Raw genomic sequence first — 14,213 nt, 5'->3', positions numbered from 1 at the left:
GACTGTCTCATTAGGACCTCTCCGCGATAACGAGCCATTATTAAGTTCAAATGGGATTAGCTTCCCTGCATTCTGTTGCAAAACCCAAAGTGTCTTGTGAGTAAATATCATGGATGATATCATGCCAGATCATCTCACTAAGAATTATCTAATTAATCTTTTAGTGCGCGTGAAAGAGAAAGAAATCTCTGGCAATAACGAGTCTGAGTACACCATCTACAATCACATAGGCTAATCATAAACTTACTACTTCAATGAACGCCAAAAAGGCGACGAACATCCAGATAAGGTCGTTATTTGTAGATAGCCAACAGCTAAAGGCGGAGAAATGAAAGACAAGAAAGAAAAACAAGTTGCAGCGAATGAAACATACCCATATCAGGATATATACAAGCCAAAGAAAAAAAAAAGGAAAGAAGAAAATGTCATGAATCGAGAGAAGGAAGAGAAGGGGAAGAACAAGGCAGTGAATGTGTTTCTTACTATTTATCACTGGTATAACTTTGGATTCCTTCTTTCCTAGCAGCGATGCAAAGTGAAATGGCCACCATGATCATGGGAAAACCTGGCCATAAAGATAGTAGGGAGTCAGATGGGGATCCAAATACATGGCTAAAGCTACCAGTGCATGATGTAAAATAATTCGAACTTACCCCATGAGATGACGTGATACATGTACATCTTGGTGTTGACGTTGTAAACTTTTACCACAAACAGGTAGAGGTAAATTCCTTCAACCAACATCCAACAGAATGCTGCCATAAGGAAATACTGTAGAAGAGCAGCTACTACTACACAGACAGCCTGTGGAAAGAAAGATTTTTGTCCAATTGTTATCATGCCTTTTTCTACAAGATATCAACGGTGCAAAAAGTTAATACATCCCATGGATAGAAGGCGAGGCCACTAACTTTGCTTTCTGTGGCATTTATTCCAGCGAGAAAGATGATCTGCCCAGCTCCAAGGGACATTGAAACACTCAATCGAATTTGAGAGAGAGGTTCACGAATGCCTCTAGTGAAATAAGAGTAAAAAAATAGAATGAATTAGAAAAGACAAAAACAACAATACACACTTTGCAGAAAGGAAAACAAAAACGAACTACAAACTTAAAATGCAAAATAAAGCACAATGTGTGAACTTAATCTTTACAGCAAAAGGAAATGATGGTGATGATGATTTATTTAACTCAGCTCGGCTTTACAAGATATGTAGGTCAAATTTACATAGCAACTAAACACAGTGCAGCAAAAGAATAAGGGAAAAAAATTAGCAATAGAATGGGTAGCGAGTTAGGATCATCCAAATAGCGAAGGCTAATCTAGTGGATGACCCCTATTATAAAATACAGTTAAGGGAAGAATTAAGAAAATATTTTGATCTCTATTTTTATATAAAATATTACTTCATGCACTAAGGTAGATAATTAAAAAATTACAATTAAGTATAGAGTTCTTCAGGGTTTTACGACATATTCTAAGAGAATTAAAATTAGTTTTACTTGTAGGCAAGGAATTCCAAAGGCGAGGGCCAGTGAATTTTAGGGACCGTAGGCCATATTGAGTAGTATTAACTGAGGCTACATAAAGATTGCTGTTACATGATTGCCTTGTTGAATAGGAATAAGCAGAAGATGTAGACTTGAAATAATTACTGAAACAAGGGGGTAACAGTCTATGTGACCACTTATAAACAAAAGAGAGAATCTCTGTAATTCAATAACATCATTGAGCTTTAGAAGATTAAGGGATTTGAATAAAGGCTCAGAATGGGATTTTGGTTCAGAGAAAGATATTATTCTGATTGCTTTTTTTTGGATAATAAATAATTGTGTTAGGAATGAGGGACAGGTTAAACCCCAGACATGGACGCCATAAGTGAGGTATGGATAGATAAGAGAGTAGTAAAGCATGACAAGAATATGTTTGTTGACAAAGTGTCTCACTTTTGACAAGACACCTACAGTTTTAGATAGTTTCAAACAAAGTTCGTTAATATGACTTTTCTATGTTAAGTTAGAATCGAATTTTATGCCTCGGTACTTAGTTGAGTCAACTTGTTTAATGAGTACATCATCAATTTTAATTCTTCATGACTGATTAGGTTTAAGTCTACTGGAATGAAAAATAATAATGTCAGTTTTAGAGATACTAAGGTCTAATCGATTATATTTCATCCATTCAGCAACAGAATTTAGTTCACGATTTAGGGTTGCTTTTAGGTGATTAAGGTTATTGCTAGAAAATAAATGTTAGTATCATCAGCATGTTAGTGTCATCATTTACATATAACAAGAATAAAAGGGGTCTTAAAATAGATCCTTGTGGGACACCACAAGTCACTGGTAAAGAGAGTGAGTTAGGACCATTAACATTTACAAATTGTCCTCTTTGGAATAAGTAAGATTTAAACCAATCAAGCACAACACCTCTTATTCCATAATGGTTAAGCTTAGTTAATAGAATTGTATGATCAACAGTATCAAATGCTCTTTTCAGGTCTATAAATAGACCACAACCAATTTCATTGTTATCAATGGACTGCCGAATAGATTCAGTGATAGAAATAAGAGCATGGGTAGTCGAAAGATTTTCTCTGAAACCAAACTGAAGTGAATAAAGTATTTTTAACTCTTCCAAATAGCTGTAGAGGCGATGGTACATAGCTTTTTCAAATAATTTACTAAAGTTAGAAAGAACAGAAATTTGTCTATAATTGTCTATATCAAATCTTGAGCCCTTCTTAAAAACAGGAGTAATCCTCGCTAATTCTAATTTCTCAGAAAAATTAGCACTAACGAAGGAATCATTGGCTAACAATGCAAGAGGCTCGAATATATATTCTCTAATAGTTTTCAAAATAGTAACAGGTACATTGTATGGGCTAGAAGTCTTGCTAGCATCTATCTTACCAATAAAAGTCCAAATTTCATTTGAAGTGACAGGGGAAAAAAAATTGTTCCTGAGTAGTTACTCCTAAGGCAGAATAAGGGGCTATCACTTCCCCGAGGGATTCCCTTCTCCGTAGTCTTACCAATGTTAGCAAAAAAAAAAATGTTAAAGATGTTAGTAATGTCCGCATTAGGGTTACCAACAAGCTTATTGTTATTTAAAATGGAAGTTATATAACTGTTTTTACATTTTTCAACATTGATAATTGACCTGCTACCAGACCACAACTTCTGCATGTTAGACATATTTAAAGAAAAAGATTGATTAAAATATTTGGATTTACTATCTTTCAGATCTTTAACAACCCTATTTCTAAATTTTTTTGTAGACATAATTAATATTAGGATCTAGTTGTTTACTTCTAAGTAATTTGGAATAAAGTTAGTCTCTATAATTTATTTTAGCAAGAATTTCCCTAATATGTGATCCAAGGTTTGCACGATATTTTAACCTGCTTCTTGGAAAGCCTCTTATAAGGTTTATTCTTCTTGCAAACAGAGTCGATTTGGTCATACAAAAGATCAAACTTGCGATTAGTGTTTAAATTACTATTGTAAATAGATGAGAAATCAAGGTGAGATACTTCATCAACAAGCATTTCCTAACTGAAATGAGAGTAATCATGTTTGTAATAATCTAGGGAGGCACAATTAACTTTAAGGTCTTCAATGATCAGAAACAGTTGGAAATAATCAGAAATCTTAGTAACTAGATTTCCACTAAGAACATTAAAGGTGTACGTTTTTTTACTTGTTAGCAAAGCAAAACAAAAATCAATACGTAGCTTCAGAAAGTACAAAAAATGAAAATATTGCGAGGAAAAAGACTGAAACCAACAAAATACATAAAACACGAGATCATGAGCTGTTTAATCTCTTTTGATGGAGGATGAATGTAGCTGAAATTTTTAAATTATCCGACATGCATTTTCTTAGTTGTGTGGAGATTGTCGATCTAATTTTTCTACATCATATTTAAGGGGAGTTAAGGATCTATTTCATCAATATTTAGTTACATTACTTACGTGAAGCAAGAATAAAGTATTGATGTTAAAAGTATCCCAATTATAGAAATGCATAATCCTATGTAAGTGATGATTTTCAAAATCGTTTCATCCTCCTCTGTGAGCTGTGTCAAGAAAAAAACAAAATAGAAAATTTAGATTTATTGAGTCAATGAATTTATTGAATAGGGAAAAGTTTACTCGAATACCTTTGTGCTACCGTCGTAGTCCATTAAGACAGCAAAATGAGTCAAATGATTGCAGCTGCAAACTGTTTCTTCTGAGTTGCTTTTTGATGTAACTACTTGGCATCCTTCCTCTGAAAAGCCGTCTGACCTGGAAAAAAATAGTCAACAAAGGGCAAAGAATTCAATATTGTTTGGGGGAGAGGCAAGTTTTCACCCGCTCAAACCACTTGACTGCAAAAATTTATTAATAATTTTCCATGATTTGATTAAAAAGAGAATAATTACCATTGCAAGGTCAATAACGTATTGCATTTTTTTTTCACCTTTCGCTGAGGCCACTCCAAGACATACAGTGCTTCTCTGCTGTCAACACCTGATAATATGATTTATCATGTAAGTATAAATCAATACAACGCATAGAAACTGATAATAATGTTACCTTTAGGTTTTCGAACTTTAAGATGACATTTTCTCGCAATTTGTCTGGTTTGGGGTCCATGGCTACTGCTATTATCTTGGAGTTGATAAACCTATAAACAAAATTTTATTGTAAAATGAACGAGAACTAATGAAGCCGGAAACATCGTCTACTTCTATTAGATTCAAGAAAAATTTTTATGAAGCTGAAATGGCCAAATACTTCCAACCCTTCCTGGGCTTTTGGAAAGTTTTTAAGTTCAGGTTGGTTGAACTTAGATCTTACACGTTTCCGTGTTGTGTTTCTCAGGTAAACGACATAGAAGAACACGAAAATAACATCACCTTGTGTTGTCTGCTTTACTTCTGATAGATTGATACATCATAAGTAACTCATGTAGATCCTCGTGCACAATCGCAACCACAAATGATCCTTTAAAACCCCCAAAGAAACAACAACGAAAAATCAGTCAACCAAAACAAATACACAAAATTCAAATTTTCATCAGGTTCTGAGGTATGTGACATAAGGAAGGCGGATGATCAAAGAAAATAGACAGTGTAAATTAGCATAGTGCATTTGTTTTATGAGTTTTATCGCTACGGCCACTTCAGTTGGCGGAACCAAGGTAATTTAAAACTTGCAATTGTTAACATGCTAGTTCGTACAAACCCTTTTCCTCAGAATTTGAAGAGGCAATATCGATTCTCGTTTGCCATCGTTCTTCCTCGAAAAGGAAGTCACTCGCATTCTGGCAGTAGACTTTTTGAATTCCCAAAACTGTCGAGCAAAAAAAAATTATTTAATGACAATTGCATACGTTTCGTTTCTTGTTGGATGCACATGCTTTGTATGTAATGTACAGGCCTTCTAATGACTCAACCTTTCTAAGGATACAACCTTTTTCAAAAATTAATTTTTTCCAAAATTTCTTTAGATTGATTAACAAGTGAACAGCACTACATAGACTAAAATTGTAAAAGCCCGTTTCCTTCACCGGTGCGTTTTCTCTGACAGTATTGGAAGGTTAGAATTGTTGCTGTTATGCGCATCGTAAGCAAAATACCAATTTTGAGCCAGTGCTGCGCATAAAAGAAATCATTTTGTTAGAAATCTAGACACATTTTGATAACTGGAGTTCGTTAAGTGCTGCTAAGCAATCTATTATTTCACAAAATTCTCATAAAAAGACCAATTGGAGAGTTTTAACTTTATTAAGGATTGAAATCCTTAATAAAGATAAGGCATGAAAAGATTAGAACAAAAACGATTACAACGATGAGGTCCAACAATAACGTCTATTACTTAAGCCTAATCTAGGCAATCAGACTATTCAGTCGCCTGTCAACCAGTCAGTAAGTAACAGAAATGGATTTTAAGAAATCCGAGAACAAGGCTGTAGCCTCACCCATTTTGGGATAAATGATCCTCATTAGCTTCATGTCATTCAGGTGTTGCTTTCCATAATCAAGGGCAAATTTCTCAACGGCTGCTGCTACTTTAAGGATGGATGCTTTTGCTCCTTTCACTTCTTCTACGTTGGGCTTGCCTTCACTAGTTCTTAAGACGTTCTGGATTTTGATAGTGAAGTCTTCAAACATCTTTACTGCCTCCTGAAAATACATAAAATGCACCAATACTACATTTTTGCCACGCTCATATACACAACTCGTGTCAAGCTGCTTAAAGCTGTGGGTTGTGTCAGAGAATCACATATTCATTCATTGCCTTTTCAAATCACGTATCATGCGTGAATGCCTTTAAATTAAAATATATAGATACCTGCAGAGATTGTCTTCTCGTAATATTAATTCTGCCAAGTGCAGAGACATACTCAGCTGCCTACAATCATAAAAAAGTGTTTGTCAAAATTATGACGCACAGAATACCATAAAAAGTAACCTGCAGAGAAAAAGTAAGTGACTGCATATTCTACATACCAGCTGCTTAACTGCCGTTAACGATGATGAAGATGTGGATGTTGATGATGGTGAGAGTGATGGCGATGACGATAACGAAGGCGTTGGAGATGGCGACGGCGATGGCGATGGCGTTGGCGATGGCGATGGCGATGGCGAAGGCGATGGCGATGGCGATGGCGAGGGCGAGAGCGAGAGCGAGAGCGAGAGCGAGAGCAAGGGCAAGGGGGAGGGCGAGGGCGAGGGCGAGAGCAAGGAAGAGGGCGACGGCGGTAGCGACAGCGATATCAACGGCGAGGGAGAGGGCGAGGGCGAGGGCGAGGGCGATGGCGGGGGTGCATGCGATAGGGAGAGCGAGAGCGATGGCGATGGCGATGGCGATGGCGATGATGTTGTTATTGATGACAGCGAAGGTGACAGCAGCTGTGATGGTGATGGTGAAGGTGAAGGGGAGGGCAAGCGCGGGGGCGAGGGTGAGGGCCAGGGCGAGGGTGATGTTGCAAGTGGTATTCCATGAGTTGAAGGTGAAGATGCTTCTGTAGATTAAGATTAGGATAGTCTAGACTAAGGGTATAGTATATAGATGACACCATCTATAATTTGATGTCCGTAACTCATTATCTTTCAAACTGCTTTCGTTGACTTACCTTCATGTGGTTTACTCATGGTTTAAACTCACCATACGATATCAATCAAGTTATTTTATTTAGCGATTGTTAGAGGATATAATGAATTGCTAAAGGAGGCTCCAAGAAGGAGAATCCTTGTGCAAGCATTCAGAAATTTCAATTTTGGAAATGTTTTTCCGAGTCGTCCTCATAAAAGGGCTATTATTGCGTGGTTTAAAGTTCTTAGTTCAACTCAGGCAGCATGGGGATTTTAGCAAGCAAAAATGAACGCAAAATTGAAAGCAAAACACGTCTAGCCACTATTACGTACAACCCTTTGAATAAGCGAAACGTGCCTCTTGCCTTCTGGCAAACATGTAGGAGGTTTTGTCGTAGCCGCTTATTCAAACGGTTATAACGCACCGCCTTTTGCTTTGCACATTAAAAGACCACTCGCGAATAATAAGAAAAGAAGAGTTGTTTGCCATGATACTTTGTCGCGTACGAGTTAGATTGATATAATGAACTAGAAAACTGGCTTTTTCGATCTTAATAGCTTCGAAAAAAATTATGATAACAATATTAAAAACAAGAAAACTAATTAGGCGCAAAGTCAAATCAAAATATCCCAGCCAATGCGCTAATATCCCTTAATCTCTTTATTTTCTAGGCTTTAGATTTATTCTTTTATCGATCAACTTAAAGTTAGAGTAAATAATTGTCCCAACTCATGTTTCATCTCCCGAACACGCAAAGAGTAGAAAACAAAATGGTCTTCCTAATTGCATTTTTCTCAAACAGCGGTCATTAGCGCTATCTGCCAAAACCTGAAGACCATATGAGACACATTGCAAATTTACAACGAACTTGTAAATAAATTTTTTAACCATACCTATAGTTTGCATAACGATGAAAGATAAAAGCCTGTAACCTATGGCTTTTATGTACTGACGATTAGGCATTAGCCCACTCACCAGTTTTTCTTTCTTTGCAGATTTGTGTGCACCGTATCTTGCTGCAATTGCGACTACATTGATCTCCCACACACTGGCAAGTGTCTTTGCCGCCTCTGAGGTTAAAATTTGTAACGTTGCACGTTTGAAGATAATAACCTTCTTTGGACATCATTTCGGTGCATTGATCTACCAATGGTCTGTATGTCATAGAACATCTTTTCCTGCAACCTACTGGTACGGGATCATCAATTGACCCGTTCAAACATTCTGTTATTGTACAGTTAAGATTGCAAATGTAATTAGTAGAATTGTAATTCTGTACCCAACTCATTTTGCCAAATTTCAGTGCGCAAGGTATTCCAACGTAGGCCGTGTAGTTTTCCTGGGAAGAGTTTTTCACTGAAACAGTTGCCAAAGAGAAAAAAACAAATCCATAGTCTGTTCATGGTGTTTAATTAATTTAACGAAGAGCAATACTAAACCTCACGAAAGTAACGGCGTAGCGAAAAAAGGAAAGGAAATTAAGCCATCTTGCGTATCGCACGCTTTCGTTATGCAACCCGGCCCAGGCTTCCCCCTTCCCCCCTCCCCCCCCCCCCACTTCAATCTTCTTCTTTTGTCCTTTTTGCTTTCTCTGCTTTTTTTTCCTGCCTTTATTTCAACGAGCCTCACTTAAATCCCTTAGATCCGCTTCGTTTACCCGTTTACTGACTCAGCGTTTGGTACAGGCTGAAATTACAAATGATATGAAATTAGACTGGAGGTGGTCTAACTGATCAGAAGTAGGATTAGTTGTAACAGCGACTCAACTAAACATCATGTTAAAAAAATAATTCCCGTGGGTTCGCTGCCGTGAAAAAAAAAGGACATCGATGACTCCTCAACACTCACCAAACTAGTTTCTTTTAAGTTATACAATATTGAAGAAAAAAGGACAGCGATGCCACCTCAACACTCATCAAACTAGTTTCTTTTAAGGTGGCTCGTACCGGTTCTCATCTTTTTGATGGTTTGTAACTTTGAAAGAATACAACAGAAAGACTGACCAAGACCAGTTGAACACTTTTACGGGTTGAATTATACAATCATTGGTCATCCAAATATAGGTGTCTTTCGTCACTAGCAGTTTCCATGGCAACGCTTTCATAGGCTTATTCAGACGCATTTTTTAGCTCGTGACTTAAATAATTCAAAAACTAACCCGGTGACCCCATGATTTTTTCAGTGATTGCTTTTGGCACTTGAAAAGGAAAATGCACAAAGATTTTTAAAAGATTATACGGAGCGGAATTTCAGAAAATATAGAAAAAAGGCAATTTTCAGACATCGCAAATTTCCTTTCATATAATTTTTTTTTCTGATGATTCCTTTCGATGTTATTATCATATTGGAACAATAAAAAGAAGGGGTCACCGGACTTGTTTTCATGCAATACCTTTCGTGAGTTTAGCAATATCCACGCGCGTTCTCGCGCATTTAACAATCTGGATTCTATAAGATCGACATTTGCTCATGATCGGTTATAGCTACCGCTGACAATTGCTCGTGCTTGCGCGCGCGCATACGATCTCATGTTTACAGACGTTTACTAGTAACACAGGCGGCCAAAGCTCTCTTTGAGAACCATACAAGGAGCACTATTTGCATATTTATAAGGATTTGTATGGGATTTTCTTCAAGATAGAAAACCAGGATTAAACAGAACCGCTTAAATCAAGTGAAATCGGTAAAATAACGACACCAGGAGCAAACAACACACGTATGCAACAAGGTAAGCTATTTTTATTTAATATTTTCACTTTTAACTATCTCTGTGGATATCTTGTAGAAAATCCCATACAAATCCTTATAAATATGCAAATTGTGTTCCTTGTGTGCTTCTCAAAGAGAGCTTGGGCCGCCTGTGCTACTAAGAAAATCATTAAACAGCTGTCCAAGACAGCCTCCCGGGCTCATCTTAAAAATCCTACACACGACTTCTGGCTATATCATATTATTTTCCTTTAAGTTTCAAAGTCATCTTCCACTTTAGGTAGATTATCCTTCACTTGAGTTCTTCTTTTTTCGCCGTCGCAAGATTGCATATCAATTGAATCTTTCTTTTAAATGTGAAGTGAAGCTAGCAACCTTTACCTCTCCGAAAATCGTCTTCTTTATCTTAGTTTCTATCTCCTGCATTCATAGTGGCCGCTCGACACATCAAATACAAGCTCTTAGGTAAACTTCTCACATAAGTAGAAAAAAATCCTCGCGCCGCCATCTTTGTTTGAAATTTTCGTCTTTTAATCTCGCGCTTCTTTCGCACGTTTCTCCCGCGCGTAACGCAAGAGTGATCTATTCCCCGCGCGAGGAAACTGGTACGAGCAACCGTAAGTCATATCACGATGAAGAAAGGTGCCTCGATGCTAAAGTACTTTTATGCTTACTCTTTTCTGTTTTTTTTTTCTGTGACTTAAAGAGTTTTAACCCTTTTAAGTCACATAAAAAAGCAAAAAAGGCGTATATGAATCACTTCTGAAAAAAGTGATTGATATATGCTAGGGGCTGAGGAGGCGTACGGAACTCACAGCTAACGTTGTAGCTGGTTCATAACTATCTTCTACGTGGCGTGATGACACTCTCAACGTGCCCTACAGTATACCGTACAGCTGTGATGTTTTCTTACCCTTGGGAAGTTCACAAATATATGGCAAATTCGCGAAATCAAAGTTCCTTCTAAGCATTCCATTTGGAAAACGGTCCAGATGCTTCTTTTTCAGTATCGCGGCCTTAGTTCCATTCCTCATTATTAGCTGATTATCATCCCATTTACAAATATTCAGTGGTTTTCCACTCACCCAGGTCCAACTCCTGTTTTCTCTTACCAGACCGATGTGCCACCATTCTCCTCGATCACGTCGAATCGTGTCATTGATAAAATTCCACTCTTCTTCGGTTTCAATGGAAACTAGGTCACCTCCCTGCCCCTGGCAAATTCTTCTGCTTTCGTTCCATGTTTCGTATGACGCATTAAAATTGTAGCAGGAATTTTTAAAACAAGTACTATTGGTATCTATAGAAACAAAAGAAAAGAGAATGAACTTTGAATTTTTTTTGTAAATAGCTCTCAAATTCTGCACCGGAAAGCGAACTCTTGCGAATGTGAAGTTAGTCAGCTCCACGTTATTTCACACAATGCCAATCTCTAGGTTGGATATAAATACATTTAAAGTAAAATAATGTCTCTTATCTCCGTTATAGACAGTTACCTTGATAAAAATAAGCTCGGTATCCAGTCTATAAATTTCAGACCTTTTTTCATTGCAGCACTTTTAAATTGTAGCGGTTAAGGGGTTTGAGCTAGGGGTTTGTTTCCTTGGTTGCTCGGGCATAGCAATTTATGTCAAGGCCTGGGTGTTTAATATATTGTTGCCATCAAATGCACTTCCAACCTACTCAATCTTCATTCAACGACTATTTTATGAATAAGAGTCAGTTCAGTTTTTGTCAAGATATACTTTTATCGAAACATAATTATATGCCAAAAAACAGCTTAGTTAGGAGTTTAGCACCCTTACCTCCTCCCTCAGATTGCATCATCGAAGTCTGGATAGCTAAGTAGGGATGTAAGCAAACAAATTTAGTATCTCAACTCTCCACGGAAATAATAAACTCCATGTTATCGTTCACCAGCTTGTGTATTATTTGACACTAAAACACAAAGCCAAAGTTATCTGCAGCTTTTCTAAATTTACAAGGAGAATGTTGTAAGTAGCATAAATTTACAGACTATTCTACTAAACGGAAGTGAGAAATTTAGCCAAAACATTTTCATTTAATTTTTCCTACACATTGACACATTTGAATTGATCATAATCCACTCCATACGGTAGGATGGTACATTTCAATGATATCCCAGTTTTAATACTTTAAATTTGGCGTCAAAAAAATATATCCCTATAGTTTATATTTTAGAACCTCTGGCTGGGGTCTAGATATTGTTTTGAATTGTTGTAATTATATAATTTCTATCACATTCTCAATGCTTGTTACATCTTCATCCGTTTTTTAAACTATTATATTTCTTTAATATGCTAATCTCTGTTCATCACCAGATCTTGAAAATGACCTCGAAGAGGTCGAAACGTCGTTCCCTTTCATCGCTCGTTTTTATTGAAAAAGTTATATCAAATAAACTTCTTATGAAATATGAAGGTTGACTTTAATTAATCAGCTTCTGCTAATCATCAACCATCGGACTACTTGGCTGGAAACGGTCAATTAGCATGCGGAAAGAGAGAAAAAAATCCACTAAATTATCAATTTGAACTGGAGTCAGAAATGTAGGGTATTACATGGCAGCGCGGGGATACGAATTTTATCTTCGAGTTCTGTATCTCTCCCGAGTGAGCGAAGCGAATGAAAACTAGGAGAGAAATGAAACGATTTTGTGCTGTGATCCTAGATAAAGCCACTTAAAGCTGTTAGGCAGACTGCTACGACGCAAATAATATTCTACAGCATGTTTTTCATTATTTTGTATCGCATGGAAAGCAAAAAATAATAATAAAAAAGACCCTAGAAAACTAGTCTTAAAAGAACTGTTTATTGAAGGTAATCTGGAGGACTCAGTAGGGTATGTATCTGTAGGGCTTGGATCGTTCTGTCATCAGGATGTCAAATAAACATCACCTGATATTATTTCTTTTACGGTTGGATTTGCCTTGTTAGTATCTCGGCTAGTTCTACAATCGATTTAATTTTTTCGGAAATTGATGTAGCCAAGTTCTTGGGTGTTATTGCTACTTAAGAAAAAAACAGAAATACTAACCTGGCAAACAGGAAATACTTACCTTGCGCGCTTAGTATAAACAGGGTTCTGAACATTGTGCAGTATATAATTCCATTCATCGTCCAATTAACGAAACCCAAGTTACGTATGAGTTGCTGCGATCAGCTGTCGGTTCACTAAAATTTGTTGTATTTGGGAGTACGCAAGAACGGCAGTTTCTTCAAGTATTTCAAACTCTTTTGTAGGAGGAAGACTTAAATGCAAATTATAATACTCGATTGATAGTTCGTGACGTGAGTCAAAGTTTTCTGTCTCTCCTTTCAATTGACGGACCAATAAGGAAAAAAGTTACTTGAAGCAGGTGTGGAGCATCTTTGTTCTTTAGAAGAACCGGAAATTCGCGACAAGAGTATACATTTGTAAAGTTCAAATTTTACAAAGATGCTATCAAAAAAACAATTATTTATCAAGAATGGAGTGATGAGCTCCGTTTAACGATTGTTAAAACCAATTTATGTCAGTATTATCCACGGGCAGCTAATATGAGTATCCCACCTGTTCGTTAGCGTGAATGGAAATTGTTAGTAAATAGAGGAAAGATAGTAAGTTCTGAGGTCGGTAAAGAAATGGAGAAAGATATTTTCCATCTTGTCTCGAGCGTGTGACACTAAGAATTCTGAGTCCCCATGTGAAATCCATTCCTTACAGGGACAGAATTTTCTCTTTGTCCCACCCTCGTGGAAATTATTACTTTGCTGTCATTTCGCAGATGACATGTTCCTTTTCTTTTTAGCTGATTATTCTTGTACATGTCTCGTATGTCATTAAATTTTTGCTCATGCAGTAACTAACATACGTAATTAAAATTCTACCATGACAGGCTCTGAGTCAGATCGTGAGCTAAATTCGAGTTTAATAGGGTCGACTCTCAACTGGGCAGAAAATCAACGGCGACTAACGGCCAATAGTTTAGCTCCCAGCTTACAAAGCGCCTTCCCCCTTCCCCCACACGGCGTTAGCGCCATGAAGACCATCACTTTTAAGTCCAGCTGTTTGAACTATTTTCTACCTTTTCAGAAGAAACGGGTTCGAAGCCGTCAGATTTACAATTCCCCGACTCGTTTTCTTATCTTAGGGAACTCCATTTCAATGCTATGTCCCCTTAGTAATTGTATTTGGAAAACGGGTTGACTTATCCTGCATTTTAGTCACTATGCATTGTTTCCTTAAAATATCTAGCGTGAGCAATTTCTTTCCAAATTGCTATTTTCTATGAATTTCGCGCCCTTTTTTCGTCAGCATTTCTCTAATTTAAATCCAAACTCTTCGATTAATCTATGACTGTAAGATGGTATTACGTAACAGGGGGATGCAAAGAAGACAAAATGAGCCAAATGAA

At 37.1% G+C, this 14,213-nt stretch overlaps 1 protein-coding gene across 1 annotated transcript; it reads right to left on the bottom strand.

The window, feature by feature from the left end:
- Window positions 1–482: 482 nt before the first annotated feature.
- Window positions 483–13,079, bottom strand: LOC111335140 (uncharacterized). The gene is made up of 16 exons (XM_088750384.1): window positions 12,876–13,079; window positions 11,601–11,636; window positions 10,709–11,095; window positions 8,062–8,442; window positions 6,501–7,015; window positions 6,343–6,402; window positions 5,969–6,173; window positions 5,233–5,340; window positions 4,905–4,992; window positions 4,582–4,672; window positions 4,466–4,515; window positions 4,164–4,290; window positions 3,976–4,079; window positions 912–1,014; window positions 654–804; window positions 483–565 (listed from the first exon to the last, which is right to left on the bottom strand). Exons 1-16 carry the CDS (start codon window positions 12,931–12,933, stop codon window positions 483–485), a joined length of 2,547 nt encoding a protein of 848 aa, XP_088606510.1. The 5' UTR covers window positions 12,934–13,079.
- Between the last annotated feature and the right edge of the window lie 1,134 nt (window positions 13,080–14,213).

The sequence above is a fragment of the Stylophora pistillata genome, chromosome 2, assembly GCF_964205215.1.
Source record: "Stylophora pistillata chromosome 2, jaStyPist1.2, whole genome shotgun sequence".
Taxonomy (NCBI): domain Eukaryota; kingdom Metazoa; phylum Cnidaria; class Anthozoa; order Scleractinia; family Pocilloporidae; genus Stylophora; species Stylophora pistillata.
Note: the sequence above shows the minus strand (reverse complement) of the source record. Positions and strands in the feature narration are given on the sequence as shown.